At 37.4% G+C, this 18457-nt stretch overlaps 1 protein-coding gene across 1 annotated transcript in view; it reads left to right on the forward strand.

Moving 5' to 3' along the window:
- Positions 1-18457, forward strand: part of Gabra3 (gamma-aminobutyric acid type A receptor alpha3 subunit) — a 158665-nt gene that overhangs the window by 40794 nt on the left and 99414 nt on the right. Inside the window, exon 3 of the mRNA XM_028787990.1 lies at positions 15247-15314. Within this exon, the coding sequence (XP_028643823.1) occupies positions 15247-15314 (68 nt within the window). The remainder of the gene's footprint in view (positions 1-15246; positions 15315-18457) is intronic.

Below are 18457 nucleotides of genomic sequence, written 5' to 3' on the forward strand. Positions count from 1 at the left end.
TGCTTTCCATAGTGGTTGTACCAGTGTACAATCCCACCAACAATGGAGGAGTGTTCCTCCTCTCCACATCCTCGCCAACATGTGCTGTCACCTGTGTTTTTGATCTTAGCCATTCTGACTGGTGTGAGGTGGAATCTCAGTGTTGTTTTCATTTGCATTTCCCTGATGACTAGGGATACTGAACACTTCTTTAGGTGCTTCTCAACCATTCGAGCTTCCTAGGTTGAGAATTCTTTGTTCAGCTCTGTGCTCCATTTTTAATAGGGTTATTTGGTTGTCTAGAGTCTAATTTCTTCAGTTCTTTGTATATCTTGGATATTAGCCTTTTATCAGATGTGGGACTGGTAAAGATCTTTTCCCAATCTCTTGGTTGCCGCTTTGTCCTATTGACTGTATCCTTTGCTTTACAGAAGCTTTGCAGTTTTATGAGGTCCCATTTGTCAATTCTTAGTCTTATAGCCCAAGCCATTGGTGTTATGTTCAGGAACTTTTCTCCTGTGCCCATGTGTTCCAGGCTTTTCCCCAGTTTCTCTTCTATTAGTTTCAGTGTAGCTGGTTTTAGGTGGAGGTCCTTGATCCACTTGGAGTTGAGCTTTGTACAAGGAGATAAGTATGGATCAATTTTCATTCTTCTACATGCTGACCTCCAGTTGAACCAGCACCATTTGTTGAAAATGCTGTCTCTTTTCCACTGGATGGTTTTAGCTCCTTTGTCAAAGATCAAGTGACCATAGGTATAGGGGTTCATTTCTAGGTCTTCTATTCTATTCCATTGATCCTCCTGCCTGTCTCTGTTCCAATACCACACAGTTTTTATCACTATTGCTTTGTAGTACAGCTTGAAGTCAGGGACGGTGATTCCCCCAGAAGTTCTTTTATTGCTGAGAGTAGTTTTCACTATCCTGGGTTTTTTGTTATTCCATATGAATTTGAGAATTTCCTTTTCTAACTCTGTGAAGAATTGAGTTGGGATTTTACTGGGGATTGCAGTCAGTCAGTAGATGGCTTTTGGCAAAATAGCCATTTTTACTATATTAATCCTTCCAATCCATGAACATGGGAGATCTTTCCATCTTCTGAGTTCTGCTTCGATTTCTTTCTTCAGGGGCTTGAAGTTCTTGTCATACAGGTCTTTTACCTCCTTGGTTAGGTTCACACCAAGGTATTTTATATTATCTGTAACTATTGTGAAGGGTGTCATTTCCCTAATTTCTTTTTCAGTCTGTTTATCTTTCATGTAGAGGAAGGCTACTGATTTGCTTGAGTTAATTTTATATCCAGCCACTCTGCTAAAGTTGTTTATCAAGTTTAGGAGTTCTCTGGTTGAAGTTTTGGGGTCACTTAAATATACTATTATATCCTCTGCAGATAGTGAGATTTTGACTTCTTCCTTTCCAATTTGTATCCATTTGGCTTGCTTTTGTTGTCTAATTGCTCTGGCTAGGACTTCCAGTACTATATTGAATAAGTAGGGGGAGAGTGGGCAGCCTTGCCTAGTCCCTGATTTTAGTGGGATTGCTTCAAGTTTCTCTCCATTTAGTTTGATGATGGCTACTAATTTGCTGTATATTGCTTTTACTATGCTTACCTATGGACTGTGAGTTCCTGATCTTTCCAAGCCTTTTATCATGAAGGGGTGTTGAATTTTGTCAAATGCTTTGTCAGCATCTAATGATATGATCCTGTGGTTTTTTCTTTGAGTTTGTTTATATAGGGGATTACATTGATGAATTTCCATCTATTGAACCAACCCTGCCTTCCTGGGATAAAGCCTACTTGATCATGATGGATAAATGTTTTGATATGTTCTTGGATTCGGTTTGCTAGAATTTTATTGAGTATTTTTGCATCAATATTCATAAGGGAGATTGGTCTGAAGTTCTCTTTTTTGTTGGGTCTTTGTGTGGCTTAGGTATGAGCGTAATTGTGGCTTCATAGAACGAATTCGGTAGTGTTCCTTCTGTTTCTATTTTGTGGAATAGTTTGAAGAGAATTGGTATTAGGTCTTCCTTGAAGGTCTGATAGAATTCTGCACTAAAACAGTCTGGTCCTGGAGTTTTCTTTGTGGGGAGACTTTTAATGACTGCTTCTATTTCTTTTGGGGTTATGGAACTGTTTAGATGGTTTATCTGATCCTGATTTAACATTGGTAACTTGTATTTGTCTAGAAAATTGTCCATTTCATCCAGATTTTCCAATTTTGTTGAGTATTGGCTTTTGTAGTAGGATCTGATGATTTTTCAAATTTCCTCGGTTTCTATTGTTATGTCACGCTTTTCAGTTCTGATTTTATTAATTTGGATACTGTCTCTTTGCCCTTTGATTAGTCTAGCTAAGGGTTTATCTATCTTGTTGATTTTCTCAAAGAACCAGCTCCTGGTTTTATTGATTCTTTGTATAGCTCCTTTTTGTTTCTATTTGGTTGATTTCAGCCCTGAGTTTGATTATTTCCTGCCTTCTACTCCTCTTGGGTGTATTAGCTTCTTTTTGTTCTAGGGCTTTCAGGTGCTCTGTCAAGCTGCTAGTGTATGCTCCCTCCAGTTTCTTTTTGTAGGCACTTAGAGCTATGAATTTTCCTCTTAGCACTGCTTTCATTATATCCCATAGGTCTTGGTATGATGTGTCATCATTTTCATAAAATTCTAAAAAGTTTTTAATTTCTTTCTTTCTTTCTTCCCTGACCAGATTATCAATGAGTAGGGTGTTGTTCAGTTTCCATGTAAATGTGTGCTTTCCGTTGTCTTTGTCATTTTTGAAGACCAGCGTTAGACCATGGTGATCTGATAGGATGCAGGGGATTATTTCTTTTTTTTTTATATCTGCTGAGGCCCTTCTTGTGCCAAATTATATGGTCTATTTTGGAGAAAGTACCATGAGCTGCTGAGAAAAAGGTATATTCTTTTGCTTTAGGGTGAAATGTTCTATAGATATCTGTTAAGTCCATTTGGTTCATAACTTCTGTTAGTTTCACTGTATCTCTATTTAGTTTCTGTTTCCAAGATCTATCCATTGCTGAGAGTGGGGTGGTGAAGTCTCCCACTATTATTGTGTGAGGTGCAATGTGTGCTTTGAGCTTTAGTAAGGGTGCTTTTATGAAGGTGGGTGCTCTTGTATTTGGTGCATAGATATTCAGAATTGAGAGTTCATGTTGGTTGACTTTTCCTTTGACAAGTATGAAATGTCCTTCCTTATCCTTTTTGAGAGCTTTAAGTTGGAGGTTGATTTTATTCGATATTAGAATTGCTACTCCTTCTTTTTTCTTAGGGCCATTTGCTTGAAAGATTGTTGTCCAACCTTTTACTCTAAGGTAGTGTCTGCCTTTGTCACTGAGGTGGGTTTCCTGTAAGCAGCAAAAAGCTGGGTCCTATTTGCGGATCCAGCCCGTTAGCCTATGCCTTTTTATTGGGGAATTGAGTCCATTGATGTTAAGAGATATTAAGTAGAGGGTGTTGTTGCTTCCTGTTATTTTTGCTAATAGTGGAGGGATTGATTGTGTGGTTATCTTCATTTGGGTTTGTTGGAAAAGTATTATTTTCTTGCTCTTTCTAGGGTATATTTGCCCTCCTTGTATTGGGGCTTTCCTGCTATTATCCTTTGTAGTGCTGGATTTGTGGCAAGATACTGTGTAAATTCAGTTTTGTTGTGGAATATCTTGGTTTCTCAGTCTATGGTAATTGAGAGTTTTGCTGGGTATAGTAGCTTGGGCTGGCATTTATGTTCTCTTAGGGTTTGTATGACATTTGTCCAGGATCTTCTGGCTTTTATAGTATCTGGTGAGAAGTCAGGTGTAATTCTGATAGGTTTGCCTTTATATGTTACTTGGCCTTTTTCCCTTATTGCTTTTAAAATTCTTTCTCTGGTTTGTATATTTTGTGTCTTGATTATTATGTGACAGGAAGTATTTCTTTTTTGATCTAGTCTATTTGGCGTTCTCTAGGCTTCTTGTATGATTATGGGCATCTCATTCCTTAGGTTAGGGAAGTTTTGTTCTATAATTTTGTTGAAGATATTTATTGGCCCTTTAAGTTGGGAATCTTCACTCTCTTCTATACCTGTTATCCTTAGGTTTGGTCTTCTCATTGTGTCCTGGGTTTCCTGAATGTTTTGTATTAAGAACATTTTGCATTTTGTGTTTTATTTGACAGTTGTGTCAATATTTTCTATGGTATCTTCTGCACCTCAGATTCTTTCTTCTATCTCTTGTATTCTGTTGGTGATGCTTGTGTCTATGACTCCTGATTTCTTTCTTAGGTTTTCTATCTCCAGGGTATTCTCCCTTTGTGATTTCTTTATTGTTTCTACTTCCATTTTTATGTCCTGGATGGTTTTGTTCAATTCCTTCATCTGTTTGTTTGTGTTTTCTTGTAATTCTTTAAAGGATTTTTGTGTTTCTTTAAGGACTTCTTCCTGTTTACCTGTGTTCTCCTCAAGTTTTTTGATAGTGTTATTTATGTCCTTCTTATAGTCCTCTATCATCATCATTTGAAGTGATTTTAGATCTGGTTCTTGCTTTCCTGGTGATATGGGGAGTTCAGGACTTTCTAATGTGGGAGAACTAGGTTCTGATGGTGGCAAGTACATTGGGTTGCTGACGTTTATGTTCTTGCACTTGCCTTTCGCCATCTGGATCTCCTTTGTGCTATCTGTAGTGTCTCTGACTGGAGATTGTCTTTCCTATTATCTAGGTTGTGTCAGAACTGTTTGGGATGTGTTTTGCTGCTGGGGTTAGAGCTAAGGCCAAGATATGCTCAGTGCTCAGGTGGAAAGTGGGAGGGGGCCCATGCTCCGGGCCAGGAGTGAGTTCTTGGGTCCCAGTGGGTCCCAGTTACTCCCTGTTTGGGGCAAGTATTGCTACCTCCTTGCCTAAGATACTGCTTGGGTTAGAGCTCCTCAGAGCCCCACTTCCTCTGGGCTCTGTGAGATTGGGTGCAGAGCTGTCTCCCGGGATCTGCCGAGTGCTTGGGCCCAGACTGGAAGGAACCCTCCCTCTGGGCCAGGAGTGAATTCCTGGGTTTCAGTGGGTCCCAGTTGCTCTCTGTTTGGGGCAAGTTTTGCCACCTCCTTGCCTAAGATACTGCTTGGGTTAGAGCTCCTGAGAGCCCCGCTTCCTCTGGGTTCTGTGAGATTGGGTGTAGAGCTATCTCCTGGGATCTTCCAAGTGCTTGGTCCCAGACCAGAAGGAACCCTCTCTCCAGGCCAGGAGTGAATTCCTGGGTCCCAGTGGGTCCCAGTTACTCCCTGTTTGGGGTGAGTATTGCTGCCTCCTTGCCTAAGATACTGCTCTACTGCCTGGGTTAGAGCTCCTGAGAGTCCCACTTCCTCTGGGTTCTGAGAGATTGAGTGCAGAGCTGACTCCCGGGATCTGCTGAGCGCTAGGGCCCAGACCGGAAGGAACCCGTGCTCCAGGCCAGGAGTGAATTCCTGGGTCCCAGTGGGTCCCGGTTACCCCCTGTTTGGGGCAATTGTTGCTGTTTCTTTACCTGAGATGCTGCCCGAGTTAAGGCTCCTGGGAAGCCCTCTTTCTCTTGGTTTTCTGAGGTTGGGTGTATTTATATTCTTGATAAAATTTCTTTGTCACGTGAAACTAATTCCACATTCTGACTTATTTCTTGAAGAAGAGGTTTTTAGTTTTGTTAAAATCTCTCTCTTTCTCTGTCTCTGTATTTCTCTCTATATTTTTTTGTGCTCCATCTGTACAAAACAGCTTCCTTCAATTAGTATAGGTTTAAACATTTTTTTAATTTATTTTTATTTTTAATTTTATTTATTTATTTAATTTTTTTTACCATGTAGTTTTTATCCCTCTCCCTGTTCAACCTCTGACTGTTCCTCATCCCATACTTCCTCCTCCATCTCCAAGAGGATGTCTCCACACATCTCCCCCCCCACACACACATCTACCCCACCTGACCTCCGCCATTCCTCAGGTCTCTGGAGAGTTAGATGCTTCTTCTCTAAGTTCAGACCAGGCAGTCCTCTGCTGTATAGGTGTCTGGGCCTCATATCAGCTGGTGTATGCTGCCTGGTTGGTGGCTCAGTGTCTAAGAGATCTTGGGGATCTAGGTTATTTGAGATTACTGGTCCTTCTACAGGATCACCCTCCTCCTTTGGGGATCTAGGTTATTTGAGATTACTGGTCCTTCTACAGGATCACCCTCCTCATCTTCTTAAAATCTCACTGAACAATTTGCTTTTCTGTATTTTGTGGCTTTTATGTCATATCCTAGAAAGTCTTTGTTTGACTCAAATGTATACAATTATAACTATGGGGCTCATAAGATGACTCAGTGGATAAAGGAACTTGTCACCAAGATGACAATCTATGTTTGTTATCTGGGACCCATATTGTGGAAAAAAAGAACTAATATTTACAAAACACACATTATGACATTCTCTCTCTCTCTCTCTCTCTCTCTCTCTCTCTCTCTCTGTGTGTGTGTGTGTATGTGTGTGTATCTTCCTGTCTGACTGTCTGTTTGCCTCTCTCTCTGTCTCCCTCTCTCTCTGTCTGTCTGTCTCTCTTTCTCTCTCTCTGTATCTTTCTGTCTTCCTCTCTCTCTCTCTTTCTCTTTTTGTCTTTCACGCACAACATTCATGAACATATATACACAGACACACAAAATAAATAAGTATAAATCTAATTTAATGAAATATTTGAAAACTTTCAACTGTTTCCTTTGTTAAGTTTTATTGACCCTATTAGATTTTTCAGTTGTAACCTATTACGCATTTTTATGTAATTGTCATGTAAGGTGTGAAAAGTGGGTTCATGTTTTCAACTATGTTTGTGTAACACAATTTATTGCAAAGTTTATGTAGTTTATTCTGGACTGTCAACTTAGGTAAAAGATTAATTAGTAACCCTGTTCTCTGCAACTTTTTGTTTACTGTATAACCAATATCACATTCTTATTACTGATACAGTTTTATGGTACTTCTTGAAACTTATATCCTATATACGAACACATTAAAAATGCATTTGGTGTTTTTAACTCTATCCTTTTTAGCATATATGTTACAATTAATTTGTAAATTTTTACCAAAGAATAAAAACAACACAAACGAAACTCTATACAAGACAGCTTCAATTTTATTTTATCTTATTATTTGGGAATTGTGTTCAATCTACTGCTGTGTTTATGGAAAACTGAGATTACCTTGGTTTGACTACCCCTTTGTGTGAATTCTGAATATCAGTCAGTGTTGAAAGCCTTGTCTGATCGTATGTCTACCCATGGGCATATGTATAATTACAATTCCCTGATACATTTGCAGGCTTTATAAAACATGAATTCACTCAAATACTCCCTTTCCTATCTAGATCTATTTCCAGATTCATTCTCATTCTTTGTGCTGACAAAAGTTATCAATGAAATTGATTTCTAATAATGATATTCTGCTATATTCATAGATTGGTGCCTTGTCAAGTCATCATCCGAGAAGCTTCCTCTCCCATCAGACAGGAGCTGGTGCAGAGACCCACAGCTAGATATTATGCAGACAGAGTCTAAATTGGAGGTCTTCATCAGGTTCCTCCCCTCAGAGCTTGTGGAACCTCAGAGCAGAGGAAGGGGAGGAAAAGACCATAGGAGTTAGAAAGGATGGAACATGGAGAACATGGCTCACTGAATCAACTAAGCAGGGGTCATATGGGCTCACAGATACTGAAGCAGCAATCATAGGGTCTACAAAGGTATCGATCAGGTGCTCCGATTATATGTTATGATCGTTAGCTTGGTGTTTGTATGCAATTCCTAATGGTGGGAGCAGGTGTGTCTCTGACTCTTTTGCTTGCTCTTGGGACTCTTTTTCTCTTATTGGGTTGCCTTGTCCAGCCTCAGTATGAAGGCTTTTGCCTTGTCTCTTTTTTCCTTATTTACTCATTAACTTTATATCCCCGTCACAGTCCCCCTTTCTCCTCCCAGTTCTGCCCTTACAGCCCCTTCTCCCCAGTACCCTTTTCCCTTCTCCTCAGAGAAGGGAAAGGCCCCAGGGGTACCAATCCATCCTGGCACACTAAGTAACAGCAGGACTAATCACGTCCTATCCAACCTCCCACCGAGTCTAGGCAAGGCAGTCCACCTAGGGGAAAGTTATCCACAGCCAGACAACAGGCAACAGAGTCAGCCCTCAATTGTTAGGTGACCCTTATAACAACCAACCTACACATCTACTCCAAATGTATAGGAGACTTAAGCATGCCCCTTGCATGCTCTTTGGCTGGTGGTTCGGTCTCTGCGATCCCCCATGTGTCAAGGTTACTTGACTCTATAGGCCTTCTCTTGGTGTCCTTGACACCTCTTGCTCCTTTAATTCTACCCCCACTTCCACAAGACTCCCCAACCTCAACCTGATGATTGGCTGTGAGCCTCTGCATCTCTTTCTATCTGTTGTTGGATGAAGTCTTTCAGGAGACAGTTATGCTAGGCTCCTGTCTGCAAGCATAACTGAGTATCATTAATAATGTCAGGAATTGGGTCTCTCATGTGGGATGAGTCTCAAGTTGGGACAGTCATTTATTGTGTTTGGTTGTTCTGTCTTGGAGGCCTGTTATGTTCTTAAGGGAAATGTTAGAGGAGTAGATCTGGGAAGATGGAAAGGGGGCGAGGAGCTGGGAGGAGTGGTGGGAGTGGAAACTGTGGTCAGAATGGATTTTATAGAGATTATAATAAAAGAAAATTATAATAAAACAAAATGAGAGAATTTAATATAAAACTGTGGTTGATGGTAATTTTATGGAAGAACATTAAGGATGTGCTACTGTCTTCTCTGTAAGTTTGTCTTTCATATAACAAATATGTTATTTCTCCATATCTTCTTTATAAATTTCCATTAATTTTTCTATTCAGTTTGATAAGATTATGATATGCCTATATATGTCTTTGAAAATCTTTCTCTGTGCTAATTTCTTTGCTCTGGAATCACTAATGCTTTAAATAATGACTTTACTATATCATCCATAACTTCTAGGAATTTCACATAATGTTCACTGGCACATTTTTTTGTCATTTCAATTGTGCTGAGACAGTGGATATTTTCATTTTGTAATTTCATATTTTTGAAACTTCAATTTGGTTATTTTATTGTTTCTCCTTAAAACTTCTGTCTATCCATTTTTTTTGCATTTTCATTTAAATCATGGGATATAGTCATAATAAGTACTTTAAAGTCTTTACTTCTTCAGCATCAGGGTCATCTTATAGTTTAATCTTATTAATTACTTCTTTTCCTTTATATTTGGTAAAATTTCCATGATTTTTGTTAAGTAGGACATTTAAAATATTTTATTATGGAGTCTGGGTCCTCTTATAGTACTATGGAAAAGTTTTCTTTACCTTATTTTTTTTTTAAAGATCTCTCTTTGTTGCTTAAAATTTTAAGCCTTTCTTCTGATGTATTGGTTTATCTCATGTACCACTTAGGAGATAGCATAGTGCCATAGTTGAAGTCTAAGTTCATTTTAAATTCTCAAAGCCTGCCATGCAGCTATGGGTCTGTTCCATACTTTTGCTGCCCATGAAGTCTTCTGAAATAGAGGCACTAAATTAAATTGTATTCTTCTTCTCAACTCTTTGGTATGCTGACATTAAGCTAGGCCATGCACATACAGCTTAACTGAGGATTATCATGCAGAACTGGTAGAATACTTTCCTTAATATATATTTTTTCTATTCTTTGTCCCACTTGAATCCCTTTCTCTACTTTTCCTACTAAGATATATGTGGCTTCTGTCAGAATTTCAGGCATTTGTGCCACAACTCCACCTTGCAGCTAATCCTTTAGAGAAAACTTATCAAAGAAAGTAAGAAAAATTAGAAAACTTATTCCTGCACAGGTTGCTATTTCAAATTTCTGTGTTTCCTAGTTTCATAGTTTCCTTTCTGTGTATCTTCTAGCCAAGGTAATTACTTAACATGTTTTCAGAGATTTTATTAATAATTGGCCATAATGTATTTGTTGTTATTGTTTTTGACACAGAGTAGCACTATGGAGTTTACTTAGTCTGTACTACTCTCCTACCATATTGCCAATCCAAATGCATTTTCCTGTTTCAGACTCAAAAGTGCTAGGATTTCAGGTAAACATTACAAAGTGACTCTTGCTAGGATTAGATATGTGTACTGCCAATGTTGACTTTAGTTTATTCTGTATTGTCTTTGTGAAATCAATATACTCATATATTCTAGTAGAACAATAATAGAGTTCTAAAGGTAAAGTGTTAGTGATTGTGGTCCTTTAAAATTGTAAGTACAGCAAATACATTATGGTTTTATGTTACAAATATGTATTGTGTGTGCCACGTTCTCATTTACAATCTTCAACAGGTAGGCAGCTGGCTATTAGAGTTTTTCTGAACATTCAAGATACAAGACATTAGATGGAGTAGCATAGACAAGAAAACATAGACCCAAAACCTGAAAAATGCCAATGGTGTGATATGCTTGTTGATAGCCTGTTCAGAGTCATGTGAATCAATAGCAGAGCTTACAGTTGAGCATAGCATTGCTGCTGTACTCTTCTAATCTCTGCTTTCCTTAGCTACCTTTTTGAATTTTCCATAGAGTTTATCTGAGATGAATTAACTAGGGTAGGGGCAAGAATGAGTACTTACAACATCTGTCTCTCCCCATAAATGATCAAGGAGAAATGTAAAGGGTATTGGCTTGAGAACAGTATATTGGTTTCCATTTTTCTACGACCTGGCCTCAGAGTCACTGAAGCCTGGTACATAAGTCCATGTGGCTAGCAGACTTGGCCAGTCATAATGGGGACTCATTTTTACATGCTTTATTGCCCTTCATCAAATTTCTAATAATCTGAAATTAAACAGGAAAGTTGGACAGTGGTTCTCTCAGCCAATGCCCCAATTCTCATCACTTTACTAGAATGAATAGCAGTGCAGGAAGAAGCCCAGAATGCACTATGGAAGAGTTGTTCGCTTTTGGTCATATCATCCCTTTCATCATCACTTGTTCAATGAAGTTGTGAAACAGAGATCATGAAATACACTTCAGAGGATCAGTAATTGAGCAGACAAAAGCAAGTAAAGGGACTCAGGATCACTTCAAAAGGGGACAGTGTGGAACAAGTAAAAAAAAATCACATTTCAGGCTCTAATGCTCATGTAGTTTGCATCTATGCAGATCTTTAACTCTCTAAAGAAATAGGAAACTTATTTACCTTGTGTACCTAAAGGTCAGAACCAAGAATAACATGCATGCACATGGTGGTGGAGCAGGGAAAATTGGAAAGCCTGTAATAACTGTTCCAGCCCTAATTCAAGGTTTTCAAGGAGAAAATGAAAGGTTTCTTGGGCATGTATTTCAAGTTAAACTAGAAAATAAAAGTCATTTTGAACAACATACTCATAAACATAGTAATCACTTGCTAATTGGCTTATCTTTGTTCTTTCAGATATGTACTAAAAGGAAATAGTGCAAGATTTGGTCTAATGTGTTCTTTACCAATTAGAGCATCAATGAGCATTAATGATTACATGTACATATATATGTTTTTGTATAATATATGTATGTTTGAGTTACTTCAGGCCATTGAATCATTTCAAATAATACTACAGCAAATTTGAAAAAGGAAAATATAATAAACTACCTTTTGTTTCAGGATTATAGTGGAAGGAAATTAAGTTCCCAGAACAAATGAAAATAAGACAAAAGCGTTTATAAGCCGTGTGAAAATCCTCTCTTGTCTTTTATTAATGAACATTTCCTATTTATATCTATTGAGAAGACCACAATTTTCATACAGTTAACTTTACTTTATGTTCATTCAAATGAAATTGTAAATCTCAACCATTGTTCCTTCACACAGAGGAGCTGGAGTTCCAGGTGAATACTGTTCTCTCTCGGATTGGGACACATACTTCAGACTTTTGTGTGTTTCTGACCAGTTTGGTCTGATGCATGGTCCATTTGGTCTAACTCCCAAAATAGTATAAACTATAACAAAAAGATTGTGTAGTGACCACTGAATCTACCTAACCTAGCTACCCATAAACTTTTTAGAGCCTTAGAGCCATGCTGAAGTAATTGCTACCATTCCACGTTTTCTAAATAGTAAAGTAGGTACATAGGAGTTCAATAACAAAAATGCCCCCAGGAGTTCTGTTAGGACCTAAACTCCAATCCAGCTAGTCACTGTGCTATCCTTCTGCAGGCTCGATGTATTTTCAGGTATTATGCTTCAAGAATGCTCTAGATTTCTTAGCCAGAAAATGAGACAAGCTGTTGGAGCATGTGGACCCTGTGTAGTGTAATAAAGAAAATATCTCTGTTTACCCCTGCTTAATGTATAAAACCAAAGGCCTAAGGATGATACCATAAACTCAATGCACTCTCTTTATTTGCATTTCTATGATGTAAACAAATATCCTGGCTCCACAGCCCACTGCATGAGGCATCTCTGTTGAAAACACATAGCCATAGCATCTCTTTTATTTACTCTCTCACTTTCTCCCACTCTTGTTCATATTACTCTCCATTCTTGAATTCTCTATATTGTTTTCTTTTCTCTTATCAGTTACAGATCCCAAGCCTTTCAATCCAGCTCAGACTCTGTCAGTGCCATAATGACTCCAAAGTCCCTTCAAATTAGAGCACCTTCCTGTCATGTCACTTTTCTGCTGTGAATTTTTTTTCTGTGAATTTGATTGGCCTTGGGAACATTAGAAGTAGGAAATGCTGATTGGGGAACTTTCTTGGTCACTTCATATTAAATATCCATGCCTATCATAAAGTCAGCTTTGGAGAGTTTCCTCATTATCTCTTTGTGTGTGTGTGTGTGTGTGTGTGTGTGTGTGTGTATAAGATGAGTCCTCTGTTGGAATTCTCCATGACTCAAAATTTACAGTTATATTAGTGCACACATTTTTTTCTGTTTTTGAAAATAGCCTGCTCAATGTTGGATTTAAGTGTAATTGTGTTCTATTTTGTTAATTAATTCATTTTGGTTAACGTGGTTATGCATAGGGAAATTAGAAATCACTGTGCCATACCCTACATGCAAAAATATTTGCTTCACCAGCCAATGAATATCTCAAAACACACTTTCATGAATTATATCATTGGTTCTTAGGCATAGTCTCTGCTGATCCAAGTACAGAAATAGCTTAAAGAGAAGACTATGTTCAGAATGAGAATCCAACTCTTTAAAACATAGTTCTATTCTCAGAGTCATGTTTTTGTTGATTAAGCTTGGGAGTAAATCATGTCTTTAGATAAATTGCTTGTAGTGTTTTATTATTAAATAATGCTTATAAACTCTTGTGGAAATTGAAATATTTTAGGTGAGTACAGTAGCTTTGAGCACATGGAACACACCAGTGCCCTGGAAAAGGCATATACTATAGTAAGTCTTAGGGATGGCTTAGACAAGTGATAAACCAATTTATAAGTGAGAAATGAAGATGGAAAGAATATTTGGACCATGCTTCATTGCTGTGTGTATAGAGTGAATATAATATAGATGCAAGAGGGTATTTTATGCTTACTAATGGCAGAAAAGAAATACTAATATAGACTTCAAAATGTGTCACACTTATATACACATGTCAGATCTTGTATAAGTCATATATATATATATATATATATATATATATATATATATATAGTCTGTGTTGTGTATCAGCTTGTGTCAGCTATGTTGGGCTGGAGTGGGACATTAGTTAAGGCAATTATGAGGTTTTTAGCAGGTTAAAATGGGTTAGAATGAGCTACAGTAGGGTACATCAGTTTATACTGTGTTTGAGACAAGCTGCTGTGAAATGTCTAATTGCCCTTCAATAACATGAACAGAACTGATCTAGGTAGAAGGGAAATGCAGTAAATATATAACATAACTTTCTGCCCACATGTTGTGTTCTGAATGCCTGTGTGTTTCCAAAATTTATGTACTGACATCTAATTTACAATGGGGCTAATACCAGTATATAGGGAGTTTTTGAGTGGAATAGTGCAGCCTTCAATGGGAAAAACAATTCTGTAACATATTTTAGCACATTCTCTAATTCTTTCTATTATGTGAAGATACAGAGGGTATCACCCATGAAAAATGGACTCTCAGCAGATATCAAGTAAGTCTACTGGAACTTTGATGTTAGACTTCCTAGCCCTCAGAATAATGAGTCATGCTGTTCATAAATTACTAGTCTAAGATATATTTCTATAGTTGCAAAGGCAATATCATTTCTAATGACAAATATGTGAGATTTATCCATTAATCTGAAAAAACATATTCAGTGACTAACTTCCAAGCAATAGTTCCCTATCTATACACTGAAGATGCAAGGATAAAACGTGAATGACACATTAATCCCAGCACTCAGGTGGAAGAGGCGAGTGTATCTCTAAGTTTGAGACTAGCCTGGTCTACAGAACGAATTCCAGAACAACCAGGGCTGCACAGGGAAACTCTGTCTCAAAAAACCCAAAGAAAATAAATAAAAAAAATAAATAATAAAGTAAAAAATAAAACATGGATGTGTCCACCAGAAGGCAGGAAAGGAATCAGATATCACAATAAAAGAAAACTGATATATAGTATATATGTTACATCAGCTAGTTCTAAACCTCTGTTTCTTGACTCAACAAGTTTCTCTTTTGTTAACCAAGTCCATTGTAGACAGACTTTGATGGCTACACTGTTGTCCTCCTTGGGCTCATCATCCTATACTTTTCAGTCTTGTGGCAGCACGACACCAGTGAGTTTTTGTTTCTATACTCATCATGGAGTAGAGGATCTATTATCAGACATTAATTGTTCCAGCAAGTTACTTTTTCTTATTATAACTGGAACCATTTACTTTTCTCCTACTTGATTTGATTTTGAGGGAAGTAAGGATGCCACTATCCTGTGTTGTAGATGTGGAAAAGTGTTAGATTTTGGATTATTTTAATTGACCATGAGTAAGGGTAAGCATTGTGAGAGCCCAGCAGGTGGAGATATCAGTTGACATTTTAACAGCTTCCTGTAAGTTTTGATGTTTGGGAATTCTACTGTCATCTTCAGTGTTATATAAAATGGTAGAAATTATACTTGAACCTAACATGTACTCTGCAAAGGAATAGCATATGTGAGACATAGGTATTTTTTTGGGGGGGGGAAAGATATATGACAGTGTTAGATGTCCCTTCTCAGAAAAAGCATGCTAATTACAGTTCAAAGCACATCTGCATTGCACTCTTTGACATAAGTAAACACTGGTTCATTTTTCTACTTTATTTCACTCAGATGCAGTGACTGAAGTGAAGACAGACATCTATGTGACGAGTTTTGGCCCTGTGTCAGACACTGACATGGTAAGTATAGTTCCTGAAAAAGGAAAAGAGAAAGATGATTCAATGGGTGAAAGGAAACAAATTGACATTTTCCACAGCAGATCCCGTTTATTTTCTAAGGATATCTTGTCCCATGAATTTTTTACTAGCATTTCTTTGGACAGTTTTACTTTTTTCATGCACCCTTTACCTGTATCCATAAACTTCACTTAGCCACACAGATGTACCTGTCTCTTCTTCAATATCTTTAAAAATTAGCTTAGTTCTCTCTCGGCAATTATCTGTCTCTTTAAATATTTCTGGCACCATACATATTTGTCCAAACAGGTCATTTGAAGAAAGTGTTGTGATAGTTATTATTGTTGATCAAGTAACCAGGAAAGCCCTCCAAGAAGTCTGTTCCATTCATTGAGGACATGGATGGATGAAGTATTCCAGAGTTTAGATTTAAATCACTTTTAAATGTTGGTCCTTTTATAGATGTGTGCAGAGGAAGAGCTACAATCATGCCCAAACAATTGGGCAGTGGATAAATATCCACTGTATGCCTACTTTTAATGTGGCATGCTCAGCCTTTTTTTAATGGATTTTGAGGATCTGAACTCACATCCCCCTGTGCAAGCACTTTAGTAAACTGTTTCTCAGCTCTAAGAAAATTTAACTTTAAAATGAAATTTTAATGCATTTTGTCTTAAATGCACACACACACTATTTACTCATTGCCATTCATTTATCACCATCCACAAATGCATTCACATAAACACACACACAAAGCCCAATCACACATAGGCCCCACACAGCTGATGTACTGTCTTTAATAGCTCGTGGGCACATATACTTGCAAACAGCTATCTGAACTTAGAGATGCCAATAATACATACATATAGTCTCTTCACCTGGCTTGTTGTTTCTTTCTCTTTTCTAAGTCTGGTTATTTCATTTGTTTATATGTTTCAACAGGATTAAGTGAAAGAACTAGAATGTATGGATCTTTCCAGGTTAGGAGGAAATGCTTGAGTCAAATGAAGTCTGTGTTTTTTTTCCAGCACTTTTACCCCTTCTTAAGGCTATATAATTCATCTGAGTGAGAAGCATATTACTGTTGCTTTTCAAAGGTCTCCTCTCTGTGTTCTTGTGCAACAGTTGATCCCAAGCTGACTTTGGTGATAAGTTGCAGCAAGAACCTTAGCATGCCAACAACAGAGTACATAAAAAAGTAAATGAAACTTAATTCATAGTATAAGAAATGAGTTGGAAACTGGATGTAATTGAGATTTTATAAACAGCATGATTGAACAGGTCATGATAACTCTGCAATAAATGGGGTGAAATAGTACATGGCTCTTCAGTAGTAATATCAACACTGTGAGACATCAAAAGACTTTGTCCCAATTTGAGTAAATTGAGGCCATGTGCCTTTCTGTAACTATCTACTATTAGGAGAGATTAGGCCATTTTCACGATCAGATTTATGGGAAGGTGGCACAAAGGTGGCCATGACAGACAGAATGGCTACAAACTATTTAGTGGAAAGGCTCTCTCAGATTGGGACTGTCTATCCATTTACAGTAAAAAACCAACAGTTCTTGACAGTTGGAAAATTTTCTCATGGCATCTCAAGATATTTTTTTAAAGTTATTTGTTGTTTTTACAGTTGTATAATCTGTTTTCTTTCTTAATTTTTTGTTTTATATATTTTAATTAAAACATAGTTACATCACTATTCCATTCTTTTTATTCTTCCCTTTCTGCCTCTGCCCATCCCATCCTCCAACTCCTTCCAAGTGCTCTTCCCTACTTTCATATTTATAGCCTCTTCTTCGCTAATTATTATTAAGATCCTTTGAATTACAGTGCCTATTGTGGAGGCTGAAGAACTGTAAAATAGGAAAGTTTAGACGTTAGTTCTAAGTATTACTCACCCTTTCCTGAAGGATACTTTGACTGCTGAAACTCACTAAGTAAGGTAACAAGTGACAGTTGTTTCAACTGAGAAATTTCCTGGGAAATATAATGTGCATCCAAGTAAGGATGCAAGTAAATATTATAGTCATAGAGCTGACCACCAGGCCTCATGTGAAAAAAAAACAGAAGGTTGAATTATTGTCATAATTCTTGATGATAAGTTCAAGTAATATATAGTCTGCTTTGACAAATGCTTATGGAAATTATACAAAGATAGCAAAATATGTAAATATTACAAAAATGTGGTCATTAAGAAGAAAACAAAAGTTTCGGAAAGGGTTACTTTATTTGTAGTGGTATACTTGAAATCTGTTCCTCCCTAGCATTGTAAAGAGGATATGTCCACTTAAGCTCCTTCCTTACTAGTGTCAAGGATCACAGTGGATTGACCTATTTTGAATGCCTCTTATTTCCTTGCCATAAGTATATTTTCTGATGTAACCAAGAAAGGTCTATATTCATGATTTTTTTTCCTAGGAGTCCATGATTATTTCTCTCCTGGGGTTGGTGTAACCTGCATAGCCAGGCCATGCATATACTTGGAAGACCATTTTAAGAGCCATTCATTACTAAAAGAGTGCTGTAGATTAGCAGATGCATAATATCTTCAAATTCATAACAATGGAGAGAACGGAAATGGAAGAAGGAACTCAAAATTGGAAAAATGATAAGATTTTCACTTTAATTCATTTGTCATGGTTGTTGAACTCCACATTCTGCTAAATAGGCACAAGCCTTGCAAGATTTTTTTTTCTGGTGCTTGCTTTGACATGACATTGTTAGATAGTTGAAGCCCATGTAGGAAAAGTATTGAGTGCCTTTCCCAGGGGGCAAACTTAGTCTCATTATCTGGAAGATTTGATTTAAATGCTCAGAAAACAACAGAATTCATTTGTCATTTTGAGATAAACCATCCTCAGAGAATATGTAAGGGGTCAATTTGCAAGGAAGTAATTGATTGCAATGTGAATACCATGTGTGTTCTTTAGTGATTGGCTTACCTCACTCAAGATGATATTTTCTAGTTCCATCCATTTACCTAAGAATTTCTCAAATTCATTGTTTTTAATAGCTGAGTATACTCCATTGTATAAATGTTCCACATTTTTTGTATCCATTCCTCTGTTGAAGGACATATGGGTTCTTTACAGTTTCTGGCAATTATAAATAAGGCTTCTATGAACATTTTGGAGCATATG

The sequence above is a fragment of the Grammomys surdaster genome, unplaced genomic scaffold (assembly GCF_004785775.1).
Source record: "Grammomys surdaster isolate TR1022 unplaced genomic scaffold, NIH_TR_1.0 125690, whole genome shotgun sequence".
NCBI classification, from domain to species: Eukaryota; Metazoa; Chordata; class Mammalia; order Rodentia; family Muridae; genus Grammomys; species Grammomys surdaster.